Here is a 17189-nt window from a genome sequence, read left to right as displayed (position 1 = left end):
AAGAAAAACTGTCTTCTAACTGCTTGTTTTGCCTTTGAGCTCATAAATTTTCTAACAGAACCATGTTATCCTGGGTTCTAAATTACACAGATAGTTGCATATTTTAACTGCCTTGCCCTTGATATATTTATCCATACTTCAACTTCACTAGGTTGGTTTCATGAGAGGTTTTACTTCCTTGTTCTTTGCATTTTGATTTTAATAATATTTTCTGTATATCCTTTTGGTCCTCACGCTGTACTGAAATCTTGAATTTGTGTCTATGTGATGACTCCTGTGATTTCTAGCCAAAAATACTTGCTTTTATTTGAAAGTACTTATCAGATGCTGAGGCAAATCGCAATGGTTCAAAGGGCTTTTGCCAGTGGAAGAAAGAACTTGTTCCTTTTCGTTCTCACTGATACTTGAATATGCATACTTTGTAGATTTCCCAATTTCTGCCTGTAACACTTAAGTAAATCCTGAATTCTGAATATAGAAAGTTATTGCTGCACCAGAAGATTTCAGATTCATGTTACCAGACTTCAGTCTCCTTCCTGTCTGATAATAAATATGATTAAAACCCAAAAGTTTGTAGTTATTTACAGAAATGAAAGCAGAAGAATAAGGCTTCAAAAATGAACATCCAAAAAAAAGACATTTGAGATACGAGGAACTAAAAAAAGAGTCTGGGGTACATCTGTGAGGAACACACAACTAAAACTGTTTCCTAAAGATAAGGCTATTTTATGATGGGACTCTTTGAAGGAAAACTAGAACCCTTTTCTGCTAAAAATGCACAGTGAAATATGACTGATAGAAATGTTTTCTAACGCAGCTTTGCTAGCAGTGTGGACTGGGGCCAAGCCACATTTGAACTGTTTCTGAAACCAGACAAATAGGCTTTGTTTATCCTAGACTAGCCAGACTGTTTCAGAAAACAGTTCAGTCTGAGCAACATTCATTTTTGGTCTTAATTAGTTTCCAGAATGACTGTAGAGGGAGGACGTTTTTCATCCACATCCTTTTTGACTGTCTCTTTCTTCTCTCCTCCAAATCCCCTTACTCTTCATCGCACTGGGCTGATTGCAGCCATCATGGGCATGTGGAGCTAAACTGAGCCCTGACAGAGTTTGTATGCTGCATGCCGGCAGAGCGAGAGCAGAGTTAAAATGCTAATACACTCCCTGTGCTAACATTCCTGCTGTTCTACTGCTGATGAAGTTTGGTGCTGGAAGATTTCTGGAAGAGGCTTGATTAGTATACCTTTGCTTTGTTGTTGTTAAGATACTGTATTTATTTGAACCAGACATAGTCTATTTATTTTCAGCCTTTAAAAAGTCTATTCAGCACTTACAGAGGCTTCTCACCAATAAGTATTCTTTACGTCTTGTGTTTGAAAGAGAAAAAAAGAGAAAAAAGCTCTACTTTTCTACACTGGTTAGTTGTTTTGTTTGTTTATGATTTTTAATTCCTCTGTAGTTTAGCACAAAGTAGAAGATTGTTAATACCATGTTCTTCAAGTTGCAACATTTCTGAAAGTGATAATCCCAAATTAGATTTGATTTTTACCTGCAAAAATAGTAGGGACAGCTGTATCTGTTAAATAAGACATTCAGAAGAGAGGCATCAGAAACCTTAGTATTACTAAGAAAATAGATGAGTTGGCAAAAGGAAACATTTTTTGTCCTTGTGTATCAACAAGTATTTGGTCATGTTGTCTTCCTAACCCCACCCACCAAGTTATTACTGAAAAATGCTATCTCAACTGGAAGGGAAGACAAGTTATTAAGTAACTTTTAAAAATATTTAGCAAAAGGGTTGTAGGTTTTTACTTCACTGTGTAAGTTTTATTTATTTACAAGAATTTTAAGTTATTAAATGCTTATAATCTGTGAATATGCACGCCCTCATGAGACAGAATGTGAACTTCAAGACAGAATTGAGAGAAATAATGGATTTAATAATTGGCTTTCTATCTTTGCAGAGTCTTGAAGCCAATCTGTAACCTGGTTTTCATTAAAAGGGGTTGGGTATGGTTATATACTCCAGGAGTTTTAGACAAATTTCTGTAAGATAACAACGTAGGGGGAAAAATGGGCTTGGAAAACCTTTTACAATATATGGGGTTTTTTTTGCGTGATGTTACTTAATAGTTTTCTCTTTGAGACATTAACCATGTTTTAATTTTTTTTTCTTCAATAAGCCAAGGACCCTTGTCATCCATAAGAGCAGCAATCAAGAGATGTAAGTGTACTTTTCCTATTTGAGCACTATGGGATTGCTATATCTTTATTTTTAGTAACTGTTTCACTTGGTATGTGAAAACAAAGTAGCTGTAAGTAAGTAAGCAGTAAGCTGAGTGGCTGTAATTTCTTTCTCTCTTTCTTTTTAGACCATCTTTTTGTTCCTTATTTCCAGTTACTAACACTTTCTTATTTATGCACTAATGCATCTGTGCACAGATGTGATCCATCTCTGATGAGCTTATGTTAGAGATGCCCAATTTTTAGTTCGACCAAACAGAAGATTGTTTTATTTTAGTAGAAATCTGCAGCAACTGCTTATTCAGTGTACTGGGAACAGAATTAGACTCACGTACTGGGCTTATTCTGGAAAATAAAAGATTGTTTATGAATCTTGAATGAAAGTCCAAACTCTTCTTCCCTGATTTCAACATTAAAGTCCTTTTCCCCTTTCCTGCTCATGATGTTTCCAGGCAGAGAATTTCTTTAGATGCATCTTTCAAAGCGTTTTATGCTGTTACTTTCTTCCACTTTTCTGTTTTATTTTCTTTCTGTCCATGTTCAATTTCATATTAATGAAACAACCCTCAGGAACCTGCTATGGGGAAAAATAAATTAGTGCATGTAGTACTGATTTGTTTCTCCTGGATCTATTAGTCAGGGGCTCATTAGTGTGGATTAGATTGGAAGAAGTGAAAAGGCATCATGAAAGCTTTATTCAGAGCAAGTCTGCAGGATGCTGTAGTTAAAATGCAACAATTTATTCATGCTGTTGCTGCCATAGATGTAAACTGGAAAACAGAGAGCACCAGATCACAGAGGGCCTTTTGTGGTCTGGTCAAAAATCGATTCAGACTGCCTTATCCCCAGTACCTTGCCAAACTGAGGCATCATCTAAGAGATCATTAAGCATTTGATATCTATGTTTTTGAAAAGGTAGTAGCAAGTGATCCTTTGTTTTGAGACATAGTCACATAAAAATCTAGTCAAGAAGCTGTGGTTCCTATTATTTATTTATTAATATTAACATGTGAATAACTGTGATGAAATATAAGTGCTATGTGAATTATTCAGATAATAAGCTAGGAAAATAATATTCATGTGCATAGCAAGGCATTGTATATGAAACTATAGTTTTTTGTATGCCAATACCCAGTGCTGTTAGAATGGATCTAAATTAAAATGGACACTAAATAATTCCCAACTCAATTTGCCATTAATCTGGAAGGAATATGGTATTCTCTGAGCTCTTATTATCAAATTTTCGAGAAACATGATAGGTATGTACAGGGTTTCAACTTACCCACCTGTGGACAATGCTGTATATCTGTTTGTTTTGATATGTCTCTCTGTGTCTTGTGGCCAAAGAGAAAGAAGGTTTATTTTCTTTTGTTGCCCTGACCACAACTTCAGATAGAAAGGTGTCATTTTCGGTTGTTTGGACTGCTCCATAGGGTTCAGAAAAGTGAGCCCATCATAACTTCAAGGAAGCAACCATGTGAACATGAGAACTGCTCAGGAATAATCTTTTAATCTTAACTCTTAAAAAGTTACCCCAGGGTCTTTAATGATGGTCTGAGGCCTGGACACACCACTTAATCCAGCTCCCAGTAAAAGCAGTGAAACTATTTCCATTTATGCCAGCAGAGCAATGTGCACAAGAATGCCAAAGAAAATAGAAAGAGGCAAGCCAAATGCTGCATCAGAGAGACAAAGGGGAACAATGTTTTCACTTGCTTCTCCACTCTTCCAGACCAGGGTGTTATTAGGAAGCAGGGCTACAGAAGCTAGTCTCTTATCCTAAAATGCTAGAATAACCTGTGGGCTTATTCTAGTCTCATTCTGTCCTAAGCAAATACATGGCTGAATGAAGGATGTGTAACAGCTTGTATGTACTCTGAGGCTGTGGCTTTCCATTTGGCAGTTTTGCAGCCATTTTTGGCTGTGGGTTTTGTTTGTTTTTCATTTTGTTTGTTTTGCTTAGGGGCTTCCTAGGTTCTTTTGGCTCCCACTTTTTCCCAACCAGATCAATTCCGTGACCTCATTCTCTTCCCCATCTGCACAAACATTTGGGCTGGCATAATGCAGGGAATGGTGCAGAGGCAGGAACATGCAGCCCAAGGAAAGGTGTAGGAAGGAGTGAAGTGCCTTCATAAATCATGATTGTCAAATTTGAGTAAAACTACAGGCTTGCTCTAAGGGTGTAGTTATGAAGATATTATTCAGCAGCAATGCCAGCCTTCATGAAGCCTAACAGATCAGTTGTGAAAAGGGTATATATGACTGCCCTGGGGGTAGGAAGAGGAATCCCTGTTAGCCCCCTAAGTTATTTTTTTATCAGTTCCCTCCCTGAAGTGGCACAAAGAAGCACTGGAGCCAGGAAACAGAGGCAGGAAAGAGACTGATGTTGGGAGTGGCATGTTTCCTCCCCTGTACTGCTGGTGGTCTGAGCCCAAGATGAGCAGGTTCAGGGAGAAAAAGTGACATAAAAACTGTATAGACAGGTTTGCTTTTTTAACACTCTGAACTCACTGTGAGGTCACATGAGTGCTAAGGTTCATTCAAGGGGAATCAAAAGTCCATGTTTAGAAGGGGGGCATCACCATCTCTTTAGCCACATTGAAGCATTAAATCAGCCCAGCTCTAATGTCAGACAACCTAATGTTTCCTTGAGGTTCCTGGAAACAGAACTAGAAAAGGAGCAAGACCTCCCCCTTGTGCCAAGAAACAGTTTGGGAGAAAACTCTCTTACTTCAGACATGCATGAAAAATTCCAATTAGTTTGAACCTCCACATCTCCAGAAATAGTCTAATCAGATGTTGGGTGAAATCAAGGCTCTTTTTTCTGGTGTTGGCTTGAGGATTATCTGATCCTTTTAGTGTTCCCTGAATAAGGACCTCTGCAGTCGTGTAACACCTTTGATATTGCAAAGACCACAAGGGTGGCCTCTTTCATGGGACTATTCTGTCAGTTCTTCAAACGGCGTTACTGTAGGTAAGGGAGGGAGTGTTTTCCCACCCTTGTGGCTTTCCTTGAGATACTGTAATGAATAACCTTTATTCCTAGGCCTCTATATAGTGAAACAAATAAATTCTCAGTCTGATAGTCTCCATATTTCATAGGTATGGAAGAAATGCCTAGCCTGGTGTTAGAAAGCATTGAAAGAAGGTGTGTTTTTAAATATTTGCTCATCTCCTTGTTGTAGAAAGGTTTGGGTTATTTGAGGATATCTTTCCAATCTTTAATGCAAAATTAAACTTGCTTTTAAAACACTCTGCAGTGACAAAACTTTTCAATATTTCGTACAGATTTGCTAATGGAAGCATGCGAATATTGTTATGCAGTGTGTACATTGTGGAAGCACTCAGTGCTCGTAACAGAACCTTATCTCTGAGCAGATCCTTGAATTAGCTTCAGTTGTTTTCGTATTGCCTTAAAAAGTTGCCTGAAACACTGTACTTTCTAGCCCAGCTCTCTTCCAGAGGCTCAAATCTGCATGTCAGACTTCTGTTGCAACCACCTTGTCTGCAGCATCAAAGTTTATGTGTTTGTGGTATAATGGTGGTTGTTTATATAGGCATTTTGACGCCATAGCTTAAAATGCCCCTTGCACCGTAATCTGTATGTATTTCAAATACAAATGACATATGGAGTACTCTTGAAAAGTAGGACCCAGAGAAGAAACAGTGAAGGAAAAGAATTGAAACATAAGTATGCAGCACAAATAGAGTACCCTTTGCCTCTGCACATTGAAAAATAATTGGAAAAAGTCCACTGAATAGTTCTTCAAAGAAATATGTACAAAAGAGGAATCTATAAGTCACTGATCTGCCTCTATTTACAATATTACCATTAATCCTTTATGCTATACTAGGTTAAACACATTTAGGTGCCCCTTTGACACTAGCAAATAAAGTGTCTCATTAACACTAACAGAAATAAATAGCGACAATGGTATAAGCTGATTTGACCTTTTCCCCCGCTAAGACCAATAAAGTTATAAGATGAAAAAGTGGGGATTTTATACGCTGAGATTTTCCTCTCCTACCCCTTCTGAAGCTACTTTGCTTACATTTTACTTAAATACCCCTAAGCATAAGCTTCTGGAAATGTCAGTGACTCTCACCCCGAGCTTTTCATATTGTCAAAGTTGAGAAACCAGCTGTTTTCAGTGTATAAACGAGCACTGAAATACATTTCCATTGACTTCCCTGATGGAAGAAAGGTTTTTTAAATCTTAAAACTGTCATAATTTGAAATCTGGGGGAAAAAATAATAGTATGCTTTTTCAAGGCAATCCACAAAGGGAATGAAGAATGGACTTAAAGGATTGAAAGACCACAAGGCCAGAAAAATCGCTGCAGGCTTTTTTCTTGTGGGTTTTTTTTTTTTAAAGTCAGGTGTATACTATATTTTAACAATTCATGTCTTCTTTCATGCATTTTTTAATTTAAATTAATTTCTTTGAAGTGGTGAAGGAATTAAAGCTGTGCAAATCTGGGGACAGGGATTATTTAGAAAGTTTATATTTTCTTTTCCCTAGCATTTGTGGAATACCTGAGAGCAAAAGATACAGTAGTTCTGATCTCTGCTTCTACTATGTGTTTAAATCCTCTTAAGAGCTTCCAAAACAAAATATGTTCTAAAGGTGTGGTTGTAAAAAAAGTGACAGCAAAAGTAGAGGAGATCTTGGCAAGAAGGGAAGACCTTTCTCAGTGTCATTAAAAAGAAAATGTTTGTATTAAGTGTTTATACATATGGAAGTAACTTGATTCCATAAATGCCTGAGAGATACTCTTTTTCCAGAAAAATGAGTACATTCTGAAAATATATGTGATGGCTTGTATGTTAGCTCTTTTAAAGAGACATATTTGTATTTATATCGATTAGTAAAGTTATTTTTATATAAATATTTTAAATGTGTTGTTTTCAGGAGAGTTTATTCTTTTACTTGAATTTTGGAGCTTGATGGATTACGAAGGTACCTCAGTGGATTTTTTTTTTGCCTATGTTAAGAAAGGAAAAGGTCTTTCAGGCCTTTTTTAGATTTTGCCTGTTTGTTTTAATAACTTTGATAAATAGAAGCACATTTAAAGTCTCACAGGAGGAAATAGCTCATAGATTTTATCTAGAAATGGAGAAGTAGTGAAGTAAGATGACAGGTTTATCAATTCAGTTTTACCTTCCTCATTAATTAACTTTTATATCTCCTGCCTTTACCATTGGAATTCAGCTATAACCCAAGCAGTTGTATTGAATACATTTACCAAAAGGACACTTTCTTCCATCGTCTTTGCAGAAGTAATCTTGAATTTGATTGGTTTGGGTCAGTTTGGGGTTTTTCTCCTCTAACATGTATGTTAGATCAGTGCTGTGGTACGATCTCTGAAGAAAAAAGTGAAGGCAAGGTATTTATGTACTTTGTCAGACAATTTTTACAGAACTGATTCAGATGTGAAATCATGCCCAAAATTTTGAAGTGTGCCTCTTACCGGGATCAACCTGCCTGCCCATACCTCTTTGGTAGATGAAAGTATAAATTATGGGATCCCAGCGTCTTTGCACCTATATCAGGTCCTCAGTGTAGCTCATTGTTTTTGGAACGGAGAAAAGGCAGACCCAAATAACAGAATTTTAAACCAAAAAAAGCACTCAAAGAGATTTGATATCCCTTTCCTCATTCTCTGTTCCAAGTGGTTCCTTGTTAAGCCATACAGTGGATATTTCCATGTCTAATTATATTCTTCATGGTTAAATTATTGCAAGGAAAGCATCTAAACAGCCACTGTTAAAGTTGGCATGCAACTAGAAATAAAATGTACTTTAATTTCCATTTTTAAGGCACTATATTGTGAATAGACATTACAGTTGTCTCCTTACAACACTGGCACATGCACTGTCCTTGCATGACTAACCCGTTTGAGCATGGCTTCTGGCACTCTGAAGCCTTGGTTTGTTCTCCTTCACCTCCTCTTTGTCTTCTGTAACCCCTTCTTTTTTTCCTCTAGCACTCATGACTAGTGCAGATCCAAAATGCCCTGTCGAAGAGGTATGTCTGACACAACACTCTGCGACCCTTCAATCAAGTATGCTTTGCTGATTTTGGCTAATGATGCTGTCATGTTGCACAATAAGATGCTACCACTTCCTAAATTGCACTTGCTATGCAAAAAAAATTTCCCTTGGATAATTTGTTTTTCTCTCAAAAGAAATCTAAATGAAAATACAATGTGGCCATTGAAAAAAATTATTTGAATGTAAATATGGCAAAACCAGAAAAATGAAGAGGCCTGGCCCTTAATCCGCAGGTGATTCAAACTTCAGCAAATATCTAATTGGGAACATTTAATATTTTCTTGCTATATGAAGGAGGGTGAAATATCTTACTAGGTTCTGTGCCTTAGTAACTTTCCCTTCTATAAAACAAACACAAAGAGACATTAAAAAAGATTAAGGAGCACATCTCAGAAATAATCCATCAAAAGGAAAAGCCAGATATATTTAACACTTTTTTTTGTTTCGTTCCCATATCATTTTAATGAAAGGAAAAGAAGTTTCAACTCTAGGGTCCCCACAATGCAGAATGTAGGAAAGTGTAGGAAGGAAGAAGACAGGGACAGAACCATCTCTCTTCGTGGTATCTTGGACATAGAGTGACTTAAAATGATTATGAAATTGTACTCTGAACATCTTAAAAACTTATCATATTTAATACAAATAATTTTTTTTAAATTTGGCCAGTCTTAAAATCTGGGATTTAAGATCAGATGCTCTATGTTCTCCATTTCATTGATAGTGGATTGATAAGGGCTCTGCTATTATCCTCATATTGCTGTGACAGTATATTTTAACCTCTCCAAAACTTTTGTTTCTTTTCTTTAAATAGCTTCTCGGACCTCTAGCCACAGCGATCAACAGAGGGATAGAAGGTATGATGCTGTTACTTATATTGCAATTAGGTGTAACTGTAAAACTTGTTAGATTGTGTCACAGTATTACTTTTTATGGCTTTCTCCTCTAGTTTACTTTATTCCCCTTCTCTCTATCCTTAGTATGTTTAAAGTAGACTTGGAAAAAAATAGAAATACTTTGATTTTTAAGTACGGGGTAGGTTAAGAGTTTGAGGGATTCTCTCATCAACTTTTGTATGTGTTCTCAAAAAGAGAATGCAACCAACCATCAAACCTCTGCAGAACTGTTTTATTTTCCTGACATCTATGTACAGGATCACTTCACAATGAAAATAAGCACACTTTAAAGCCTCCTTTCAGTTTCTCAAAGGGTATTGAGAAAGGAGGTCACCAACCTGGATGGCTGGTGAACTGAGTCTGCCATTATTTTAGATGTGAAGGAACTGTACCCCTCTTTACTAAAATTGTTTTTAAAATAGTTCTAGAAGTTGTGCTTCTGCAGGTTTATTTCAAGTTGTGCTTCTGCAGGTTTATTTCTGTCAGCAGACAGAACCTTCTGTAAGCAGATGCTTTATCTACTCACAAAAGTCCCTTTTCAAAGTGTATGTTGTGTGAGATTCTGGAAGGATCAGTGGTGCTCTGGGGACCATGGTCTGGGAGCACAGGCCACCCCTGCAGCTGCTGCTCTGAAACAGCTGGGACAGTGATAAGCCAGGGGTGCTATCCATGCCTCCTTCACTGTCACAGAAGACCCTGTTGTACTGGATGCAGGAAGCAAATAGGCGCTGTCCCAAAAGCCTTGTGAGGCTTGTTCTGCCCCACTTTAGCCACCCTTGAGGTCTGAGGATACACAAGTTTTTAGATCCAGCCAAGAAAGAGTTTTAACTAGCTACTGTTTTCAGATTGTAGCAGGCTAAGGGCAAACACATGATTAGTTCTCATTATCCCGTGAACACTAAGACTTCTGCCATCTAATTGAGTTACACTTGTGTTTAAGTACTTTAGGCATGTAAATTATTGCACTGAAGCCAATAAACCTACTTTTTGGCTGAGGCGTTTAATTAGGTGCTTTCAATCGAAGCCTAAGTGTTTGTTAGAAAGGTCAGGTAAGTTGGTTTGAAATCATGGAAAGACACCTTTGGCTAAATCAAAAAGACCTGAGCTATTTTGATTCCCCATTCCAGGAAAACCTTGGACTGTTATACTTAGAAGAACTATTTTAAAATGTTTTAGGTAATTACTCCCCTTTGCCTTCATTTCCAGGCGTCCTGAAATTACAATAGTTGCTGCTGAACCCCTCAGGCCATCCTCCTGGTTTCCAGGTGCAAGCCCTGTCACTCCTCAAGGATTAGGATTCCCTTCTGCTTCATCACATGCTCAGTGGAGGAGAAATGAGCATCTTCCAGCTGAGGTGAGTGTGAATTTACAAGGTGTGTTTGATTTACAAAGGTAAAAAAGCACATTAGGTTAGAGAGGAACAGTTTTTGCTTACTTAGACTTTCATCACATTGAATAGAAGACTATGACAGTGTTCTTTTCCTCTGTATATGTTAGTTTAGTTTTTTTTTATTTATATGCTACTTTTTCTTAGAATATATCATATCTGGATGTACATTAATATTTATCTCTCTGTTTTGTAGCTTCCACCATCGTATGAGCAGGTGATAAAAGAAATCAATCAAGTGCAAGTCAATACAACAAATAACAATAATGCTGCTGCTCCTAGACATACCACTACTTCTGCAACACAAACTGACTTTCCAGAAGAACTAATCAGCCATTTGCCTGGAAGTAATGTAAAAACTAGTGTGCCTACACACTGGGAATCTGCAGGCTGTCGAGGTGAGGCTGTTTTAGATTTCTCCTTGATGAAAACCTCACTCTGTCTCCTGAAGATGTACTTTATTATTGGTCTGTGCAGCATTTAATATGAATAACAGTTAAATTTCTGTGAATTATTGCTGCTGTAGATTTCTGTAAAAATCCTTTCTTCTGAAAAGCTACCACTGCATTCAAACTATAATTAAATCTTGAAAGTTTTGTTCAATTCAGCCATAATGACAGTCAGAACTTTGTGGCCAGAGAAGCTTAGGTATCTTGTCAAAACAGCAGCATTCATAAATTCAGACTGAAAAGTGTGCAAACCAAGCTGGGGAAGTTACTATACCTTTCTTTGGTTTGGATTTTGTTTGTATGTCCCTCAATGCTGCAAGTTTACAGGAAGTTTTGAACTCAGCTTGTACATACCATGAATTTCTGCAATGTTTATCATATTCCTAAAGTTCATGTATTTTTCCATTCATCTTTTTAGGAACAGAACTGCATTTTACAAGCATCAGTAGTTCTCAATGAAAGCCATCATGTTTACCATGTTCATTGCTGTCAAAAAATAACACAAATTAAATGTTCTGGAATAGACAAGTAAAACCTTTTATTTTCTCTTAGCAGGGCAGAGTCCTCTTAAACCTCCTAGGCCTCCTGCATCTCTTCTGAGTAAGTCTCCTGCAGAAAATGAGAATCCTTTAATAGTCTTTCAAAATCCTGAAGGTCAGAGGTGCCAAGAAAATCACAATGCTGTGATATGTCCTGTGCCAAAGCCAAGATCAAGAAGCAATCTCAGACCTGTGGTCAAAAGTACTGAAAGTAAGATAGATGATGGAGAAGAAGTGAGCCAGTCTACTACGAAACAGCAGCAAGCTCCAATTCAGCAGTCACCTCTTCTAGATGACAGTTTATTAGACAATCACTTGGTTATGGACAGCATGAGTACAGAAAGGAGCCAAAATAGTATTGTTTCAAGGATCAAAGTTTTTGAATCCCAAGGAACTAATGATACCTCAGGATTATCAAAAAAGCCAGAAATTGCTCCTCGTTCATTTGTCCCAAGATCTGTTACTACAAAGAAGCCAGTAGTTGCTCCTAAGCCAGAGGTAGGCAGAATTTCAGAAGACTGGGATGCATGGACCGAAAGCAAATCAACACCTTCCAAGGAATTGCAGCCTCAGCCTGAGTTAGTTGGGAGCGGTGCTGTAACCAAACCTGAGCTGCCAAAGAAGCCAAAACCTGGCCTTGTTAAAAGTAGCAGTAGTGATTTTCTTGATGCAAGGAGTGGATCAGTTGCAGAAAACAGCGATGGACAAAGGAGATTTCCTGTTCCTGCTCCAAGGCCTCTTGTTCCTAAAAAGTCGTGTTACCCAGAAAATTCTGCCCTTTCTTTGGCCTCACTAAAACCAGTTACTGCTCCTCCACGGCCTTCTGTACCTGCCCAAGAAAAAGTTTTAAAGTCTCTGGGGGAATTGTCCCCTCCAGCCAGCTCCTCAGCACCTGCTTTGCAAAATAAACAAGATGTGGAAGGAGATCTGATCAGTTTTGATGATGATGTTTTGCCCCTAAGTTCAGCTTGTGTAGTTAAAGATAGCATCAGTTCTGAAGCAGCAGCAGGTAAGAAGAAAATTTTTTTTTAATTGTCACTATGGTTATTCTTTGCGGGTGTATCCTGTGTGAGTTATGTCTACCTGTCTTGTCAGGGTTTATATGTGTGTAACAAACTTTTGGTTTTCTATTATGTCAAGATCACTATGAAATTACATGCATTTTGACACTCAGGAGGTTTCAAATATAAATCTCAGAACTTGTCTGCTGGATTTATTAAGTGATTACTAAAATAATGATAAAAGACTTGATGTTATATGCTGCATGTCACCTCTAGAATGTGTCAGTATTCTCTCTGAGGAAGTTGGGACAGCTTCTCTCTCACCATCTAAGGTGACTAATTTATTTGGGTGCCTGAAGTTCTGTGGAAACCTGTAGAAACCTAGTCATCTGAAGAAGAAACAGTGTTTGTGTCATTTAGGGACACTCGTTATCAAACATAGTGGGGTAGTTGGACCATCTCACTAGTGCCTACTCGTTTGCTCTGTCCTATATTTCTGTCATGTCATGTGACTGCATTGTTCTTACACAACCTCAGCTTTGGGGGTTTTTTAATAAATGAAAATAATTATTTCATAAGGACAGATCAATTACTACAGCTGCATTCCTTTCATAAACCATGTTTGATACCATTAGGCACTTGGGGTCAATTTTTTTTAGTGCTGTTTTAGGTAGTTTAAGACACAGGTGTTGGGTTGTCATTACATTTTATAGCAGTAGGTTTTGCCCTTGTAATATTCAGGTGTGTCCTGGTTTACATCAGCAGCCCTTTGCAATCCAGGGACAGTTCTGTTTTAAAGCAGAGCTATGATTTTTTTTTTAACCTCATTTATTGGGTTTGCATGGCTAGGTTTTGATACTGGGGGGGCTACAGGGGTGGCTTTTCTGAGAAACTGCCAGAAGCTTCCCCATGTCCAACAGAGTGGGAGGGATCTCATGCTGAAGTAGGGTAAGTGTGTGGGAAGTCCTACCCCTGAGGAGGAAGGAGCAGCAGAGACAACGTGTGATGAGCTGACCACAGCCCCCATTTTCATCCCCCTGTGCTGCTTCAGGAAGGAGGTGGGAAAATTGCAAGTGAAGTTGAGACTGAAAAGAAGGGAGGGGTGGGAGTAGATGTTTTTAAGTTTCGGATTTATTTCTCATTACCCTTCTCTGATTTGATTGGTAATAAAGTCAAGTAATGTTTCCCCAAGTCAAGTCTGTTTTGCCATGATGGCAGTGGGTGAGTCATCTCTCCCTGCTCTTATCTCAACCCATGAGCATTTCATTACATTTTCTCTCCCTGTTGACTGGAGGAGTGGAGTGATAGAGGAGCTTTGGGAGGCACCTGACATCCAGCCAGAGTTAACCCTCCACACCTCATTTATCATCTCAGCTTTTGGAAAAGAGAAGTGTCAGATGCTGTGTTGTTGTCGCAGTAAATCAATATTAACGATTGTTAACAAATGCAATTTCTTCACAGTTAGTGAATTATATTGTTAGATGAAGTTTCAATTTATTATTGTTTCTCCTCTATATTGTCATAAAAGCCCCAAGGCAGATGTAGAAAGTTCCCTTAAAGTCCTAAATTGTTGAGATTGGTACATGCAGACATACAGTTCTCAGGGGAGCTTATGAAAGCAGTGAAAATAAGGTAGCAAAAGATCCTGCAAGAGAGGTGATTATCTCACAAAGGACGGATACAAGTCCATTTTTTCTTGGGCTGACAGATTCCAGGAACACAGTAAAATTGTTACCCACCCTGAAAGGAGGCAGGAGTACAGGGTGACTGGAGGGGTGTTTTGTACTTATGTCAAGGAACTATATGACTGGTGGTGTCTAGGTGGGAACAGAGGCATGATCATTGCGTCTGGAGACTGGCGTCATGAAACAGACACTGTACATGTGAATGGTTTTAGAAGAAAAACCATTTAGGGTAAAACTTTTGTAGCTTCAGTCATTTTGTTTTGATTGATAGATGTAACAGAAGGAAAATGGACCTGTTACAAGTAGCAGGCAAGAAAAGAGAATATGTACATTTTGAAAATGCATAAAAATAAAAATCATGTTTTGGCTATGTATACTAAAAGACAGACTTGCCCCCAACCTGGAAAAATTAAATAATATTAATTCTTCCATTAAATCAGAGGTTGAGTGTTCACAAATGAAAATTACCAGAGAAAAACAGCTTTTGTGATGAAGTGATAAGAATGTCATTCTTACTCTTTCTGGTTGGTGTCCTAGGTGTTAGGTGTTACTCTTCATTTAATTAAGAGGAAAATGCCTTCCATTCTCATGGTTAACAGAGGAATGATTCAGATAATAGTTTCCTGTCTTCTTAAGTCTTCCTGTCATTGATTTTATTCATTCAATAAAATGTCATCTTTGCTGCAATCACTTCTTGCTTACTAAAGAGAAAAAGGTATGGCAGCATTAGCACATTGTTACGCTGTGAAATTAGGATTAATTCCAGATTTTTGCTGGCATTTTTGAGCTCAAGATCATATCCTGTACTCTGGATAACTAATACTGTGCAATGTCTTGACAGAGTATCCACAAGAACAACACTGGCTCTCTGAAAATGAGGCAACACAGAGCACTAACACTAGCTATTTCTCATGTTCCCATAGGAACAGTTTAGGATTTGCAAGATGAATCCATGGTAAAATGTTTTGTGAAGGCAGGAAGAGAAGCTCTAATCTTGCTCCCAGTTCCCCAGACCTTTGCATTTCTTACATATTTGTCATTGTCATTACTTAGCAAAATGACAGCGCTCTGCTTGTTGTTATGGCAACCCTAGGAAGGGAAGAAGGCTTTTATGCAGTGGCATTCAAAACCAAGCACCAGCATCTTGTTTGCCACAGCAGTGTTACATTGCGTATTGCAGGGTTACCAGAGCTTCATTTTGTCTGATACAGCGCAGGTGTGTTAGGCCAATGTAAATGGAACTGGATGGATCAATCCCTGCTGCTGCTGACTCCTGCTGGGAAAGGAACAAGGGAAAATGTTCAGTGGGTGATGAGGAGGGTGCAGAAGGCAGAAGTTGAAGTGAGCATTTGAATGAAAAGGTGAAACAGGCAAAACAGTGTCTCCACAACAATTTAGTTGACTGATGTAAAACATCAGCTTCCTCTAACAGAGGAATCATCTCCATTTCTACCATCTCCACAGTAGTGTAAGATATATGAATTCTGTATATATGCTAAGATCAACAGTGTTGGCAACAAATCACTTTATACTTTCACCAGTTTAAATGTCAGTGTTTAACTGGTAGTTTAACTACTAAAACTAGCTGAATGATTCTCTTTTGAGTTTATCTCAAGCAATCCCATGAGTTTTGCCAGTGTTTGGCAGCATTTTCAACAGCACAGTTGTTAGTTGAGTCAATTTACTGTTATCCAAACATTCATGATTTTATCCTTGTCCATCCTGTATGAAGAGGGGGAATCATTCTAGTGCAAACAGAGACTATGGATACTGAGATTTCTTTTGAAGATTTCAGTATCCACTCAGACAATTGAAGTCTGTGAGAGCTTTGGAAGCTCAACAGCTGCAAAATTCAGAGGTGAATTGTGACAGAATCTTGCATCCAACCCATGTCTCTGATGCTGGCCCATGGGAAGTGCCCGGAAGAAGTCAGGAATGACAAATCTGTAGACCTGCATTGTCATCAGCCAAAACTGATGCCAGTTTTAAGTGCCATAATTTTGGACTCAAAGGCTAACGTTCAAAGTCATTTGTATCCTAATGAAACTACTTCTGTTCAGGTCAGTCATTTAGAACATGAAGACATCTGTTTGGGACTCTGCACCTTGAGGTTCTAACACTTTGATGATGGTTGTGGCAGTTTGGATAATCTGGGATACTTTTGCATTTCTTTTGCGGCAGATAACAGGGGCTTGTGCAGTTCCTGAAGGTTAAAAGTTTTGGTAATCTGTTAGGTGGCCTCAATTCTCACTTATCCATTCTTACAAAGACTTGAATATTAAATCCTAGTGCAGGTTTAACTGTGTAAATTTCACCGCTTCAGAGGATTTTACATGCAACTTGTATTAGTTGCTATGTCAAAGCATGTAGTGTGCCTGCTTGCTAAATGTTATGAGAATGTATGTTTTAGACAAAGAAAATAAGGTAATGGTGCATATACAGCACACATTTAAATTAAAACCTGGAGGTGATCTTGCTACAATGTTCTTATTCCTTTTGGCATGTGGGAAGCTCTTCTTCCTTCTGTCTTCCTTCTCTCTGAAACAGCATATAATTCACTGATTGCTCTGTTCCTGACTTAGCAGAACTCAATTTAAACCAGATGCTTTGAAAAGTAGTTCAGAGAGTGCCTTACCTTACCAGCAGGAGACAGCTCACATTTTGATATCTTCATTATGTTCAGGTTGAACAGTAGTACAAGTACCACATTTCTTGTCTTATCTGTCTGTCTGTCTGACTACTTTATCATACTACAAAGGTTTATTTCTGCCTGTCTGCTGAGAAAAAAACCCAACCATACCAGTGCTGCTATCCATTTATATGTAGTGTTGCTTCTTGTGGCATGAATGGTGGCAATTGTGTTACATTAGAGACAATTCAGAAAAACTGCTGCTTGAGTAACTCCAAATTTGTCTACTGTGGGGATATTGCCCA

At 38.2% G+C, this 17189-nt stretch overlaps 1 protein-coding gene across 7 annotated transcripts in view; it reads left to right on the top strand.

The window, feature by feature from the left end:
• The window catches only part of SH3D19 (SH3 domain containing 19), an 82372-nt gene that overhangs the window by 37621 nt on the left and 27562 nt on the right, over positions 1 to 17189 (top strand). For 3 of the 7 annotated variants that reach the window (XR_014851677.1, XM_085058483.1, XM_085058486.1), the window contains exons 3-7: positions 2186 to 2226; positions 9113 to 9155; positions 10401 to 10548; positions 10778 to 10979; positions 11583 to 12578. Coding sequence is in view for 6 of the 7 variants with exons in the window: in XM_085058483.1 (XP_084914609.1) it covers positions 2186 to 2226; positions 9113 to 9155; positions 10401 to 10548; positions 10778 to 10979; positions 11583 to 12578 (1430 nt within the window). In the remaining variant the exon portion in view is untranslated. Of the gene's footprint in view, positions 1 to 2185; positions 2227 to 5348; positions 5395 to 8234; positions 8276 to 9112; positions 9156 to 10400; positions 10549 to 10777; positions 10980 to 11582; positions 12579 to 17189 lie in introns of all 7 variants that reach the window. The other 4 variants (XM_085058487.1, XM_085058488.1, XM_085058489.1 and 1 more) reach the window with 3 other exon arrangements.

Source organism: Lichenostomus cassidix, chromosome 4 (genome assembly GCF_008360975.1).
Source record: "Lichenostomus cassidix isolate B80296 chromosome 4, HeHo_3.0, whole genome shotgun sequence".
Lineage (NCBI taxonomy): Eukaryota > Metazoa > Chordata > Aves > Passeriformes > Meliphagidae > Lichenostomus > Lichenostomus cassidix.
This window is presented reverse-complemented; position numbering and strand designations above follow the sequence as displayed.